The 3786-nt window shown below is 56.7% G+C and overlaps 1 protein-coding gene across 1 annotated transcript in view; it reads left to right on the top strand.

Annotated features, from left to right (window-relative positions):
• The window catches only part of ARHGAP26 (Rho GTPase activating protein 26), a 137113-nt gene that overhangs the window by 93509 nt on the left and 39818 nt on the right, over nt 1-3786 (top strand). The window contains exon 19 of the mRNA XM_009890595.1: nt 425-462. Coding sequence (XP_009888897.1) covers nt 425-462 — 38 coding nt within the window. The remainder of the gene's footprint in view (nt 1-424; nt 463-3786) is intronic.

Raw genomic sequence — 3786 nt, 5'->3', positions numbered from 1 at the left:
CGAGAAGCGTAAGTGTGCCGTGCCGCGGCTCCCGGCGCTCCCACCTGACAGAGTTTTTGCCCTCATCGTGATTAAGGGATTGCAATTCCCACGCCATTCCCGTGCAGTTTTACTGGTGTCAGTGGAAGAGACGATTCCCCTGGCAGGATCAGGCTTCGGTTCCCCCCGCTGTCAGGCTGGTGGGGAGTGGGCAGATTGCCTGGTATCCCAGCCCCTACCCGGGGCCGTGAGTTGAGGCTGCCTTAGCGCGGGATAAAGTGTTGCCGTCTCTTCCCCACCTGGCGGCCCCCTGCGCGTTCCCCTTCTCGTGTTCCCCGAGCCCGTCCCCGCCGTCATCACCTGCCGAGATGCGCTGCTGCACATGCGGCGAGGGTGGACACCCACCGGCGACCCCAGAAGGCGACCCTGCCTGGGCGCCCGCAGGCACTTGGCCTTTTACACGCACGAAAACTGGGCCAGGAGGTTCTGCGTTCTCCTGAGGGTTATGTACCCTGGCAGTTTGAATGTGCTGAAGGTCGTCTTTCCATTTCTGTCACTAATTGGTGCTCCAGATATTCCGGTGGGAGGGTCAGCGCCCTGTCACACCTCGTGGGGTGGCAGCGAGTGTCTCTGCTCAGGCGGTTGCTCCGTGTTACACCGTAAACCCCATTCCCAGCGCTCCCCTTCCTCGGGGCCGTGCGCTCCCAGCCCTTCCCTCGGGCTGCTCCCAACCTGGCCGGTTCCACAGGGAACGGTCCCACTTTGCTAAAAAACCAGGAGAATAACCCGGTGAGCGGAGCGAGTGCTCGGGGCTCGGCTCGGGGTGCTCGGGCCGGTGGGTGACGCGGGGAGCGGGGCCAGGCTGGAGGTAATCCGTGTCCCCGGGATCTAAAACCGCGGGGCAGGCGGAGTGGTTGCCGTGCACTTTGCTGACTCCCGAAATGTGTGGGCTGCTCGGCCTCTGATTGAGTTACTGTTAATTGTCAGGCACTCTCATTTCGGAGGATGTCATAACGATACACGTGGGTTTAAGGAAGTGGTGGGAGCACCAAAGCGCGCTCTGGAAATAGCGTATCACACGGCCCTCGGTGCAGCCTCAAATATCAAAAGCTGCTTTTGAAAAATTTCAGCCTAAGTAAGTTATTCGCTGCTAACTAAGCAGTTGCTCGTTAGACCCTAGAGTTGCCCGGCTGCTGAAGCCTTCGCGTACCATCCTCCCCTGGCCTGGAAGAGGGGCTGAGTTCATTTATTTCTTTCTGCATTTATTTCCCACATGAAGCAATGTTTTCTCAGTTTTCCTCCTGACCGTCTGTAATCTCCTGTGTCTGCGTGAAGCCACTACCATTGTCTTCGGTGTCTGCCGTCCCTGCTGCACGGGTCAGCTGAGGAATAACGTGAGGTTTCCTTTCTTACTGGTCCGCAGACGGGCCAAGGCTCTGAGTCAGGCTGAAGCACGGGGGCTCAGACAGCAGCTCCGGCCGAGCTGAGCGCCGCGTCTGCATCGTGTCCTGAGCTGTGACACAGAAATGTCTCTGCTGTGACACAGAAACAGCTGTCACCTTCCGCAGCGGTTTGGTGGAAGTGCCTCTGTCCTTTGCAGGCGGTAGTCTCGGGGGCGAGGGACGGGGAGCCCTGCAGGAGGCGGTCACTTTGGTGCTGCCGCCTCAAAATAGGCGTTGGAAGAGGTAAAAATGGCTCAGAGGGGCCCCAAAGCGCAACGGGAACCGGGAAGGGATGCTGCGGGGGTCATTCGTCTGGGAATCAAAGACATAATAAGACCTGATAGCTGGAAGTCAAAGCTAGACACCTTCAAAATGGACATTTTTTAAGACTGAGAGCAATTTAACTGTAAGAAGTTAAGCGGGACAGTCAATTTTCCATTACTTGAAATCTGTTTGTCGAAGTCAAGTATCTTTCTAAAATCTTCACTAAAATTCATCATACAAAGCTGTTGTAAGTCAGAAATTATAATGTTCAACAGACAGGATCATGCAAGGGAGCAGATTCGATAATTATAGTGATTGTTTCATTGTTAAACATCCACATTTTTGTCCACAGCTGATCCAGGAACGGAGTGGATATTGTGAAACAAAGTGTCGTTAACTCAGCAAAGACACCATTTTGTTCCTTATCGGTTCTTCATTATAAACAGCGTTTGGGCACTTTGCTGGTATTTTGTTGTGCAGAGTGCTTTTGTCATCGCTTCTGTGGTCCCCGTGGATAACTGCCATCAAGGTGCCTGGGTGAGGGTCTCAGGCAGAAGCAGCCGCCGCGCAGAAGCCGGAGGATGCAGTGGGGCTCCTGCAGCTCCTCCTGACTGACTGTCCAGTAAGATTCCAGTGTCCGTTGCTGGGCTCCCTGGGTGAAGAAGAACGGGGAACTGCTGGAGAGGGTCCAGCAAAGGGTACAGAGATGCTGAGGGGACTGGAGCATCTTTCTTACAAGGACAGGCTGAGGGACTTGGTGCTGTTCAGTCTGGAGAAGAGAAGACTGAGGGGGGATCTTATCAATGCTTAAAGGGAGGGTGCCAGAGGGATGGGAACAGTCTTTTTTCAATGGTTCCCAGTGATAGGACAGGAGGGAACGGGCATAAACTGGAGCGTAGGAAGTTCCACCTCAACCTGAGGAGGGCCTTCTCTGCTGTGAGGGCGGCAGAGCAGTGGCACAGGCTGCCCAGAGAGGTGGGGGAGTCTCCCCCTCTGGAGCCATCCCAAACCCGCCTGGACGCCGTCCTGTGCCACTGCTGGAGGTGCCCCTGCTCTGGCGGGGGGTGGGATGGGGGAGCTCCAGAGGGCCCTTCCCACCCCCACCAGTCTGGGATTCATTCTGCGATTCACGAGGGTTTGGGTAAGTGATGAAAACTCAGCCTGGCTTCAACGTGCCGCTGGTTCCCGAGCGGGAGGAGTGGGCACGGAGAGCAGCTGAGCCGCTCAGCAGCGGGAGGGTTTGTGGCGTAGCGAAGGGAGGACTGCAAAAGATGGACGAGTCCGGCTCTCCCTGACACCCCTCCTTTGCAGAAAGGTAGTTTTGGGGCTCTTGGAGAGAATTGCTGGTTTGGTTTGTTAACGGTGGCTCTCTCATCGGCGGGAGCTGGGCCCCGGTGCCAGCAGAGAGGGGACGCAGTCAGGAGCCAGGGCTGGTGGCCAGTGGCCGGTGGCCAGGGCTGTGCTGCTGTGGGGGTCGGGGGTCGACAGCGAGAGTGTGGCCACTGGGAATCCCTGCACCGGCTCCGCTGGTGGCTTCCAAAGGGGCTCTTCTGCGGGACGGAGAAGAAACACCCTTGAGCTGATGGGGAGTTCTGCTCTTGAAGCCGTACGGCCAAATTAAATCTCACAGCGAAGAACCCTTCACGTAAGCTTTTAAGAACATGAAGTGAAATACAGCATCAGCCTTTTAAAAAAGAGGAAATAAAATAAAGCGAGAGTTTCAGAGTCAGCCATTCATCTCCCTTCCTCTCTAGATGAAACGCTCCCGGTTGCGTGGCCGGTGGGGGTTTGCTGCAGTGTTGGCTGGCAGCTAGCTCTGAGATTAGGCCGACAATCGGCACGGATTTCTTAGGCTTACAGAGCTTATTTTCGGACTTCAGCCTCGGGCAGAAAATGTTTCGAAATAATAAGACGTAGTGTTCGGCCGCAGTCCCTGGGCGCAGCTGGGCGCTCCCCGCAGCCCCCGGTGCGGCCGTTCGGTGCGGTGGGCTCCGCCGGGCGGCCCCGGGGCTCGGCCACGCTGATGCATGATGGTGGCAGTGTGTCACAGCGGCGTTACAACCCGCGCTGGCAGGGGCAAAAATAGGGGGGGAGTTTGGGT

Source organism: Charadrius vociferus, unplaced genomic scaffold, assembly GCF_000708025.1.
Source record: "Charadrius vociferus isolate BGI_N301 unplaced genomic scaffold, ASM70802v2 scaffold370, whole genome shotgun sequence".
In the NCBI taxonomy this organism is placed as follows: Eukaryota; Metazoa; Chordata; class Aves; order Charadriiformes; family Charadriidae; genus Charadrius; species Charadrius vociferus.
Note: the sequence above shows the minus strand (reverse complement) of the source record. Positions and strands in the feature narration are given on the sequence as shown.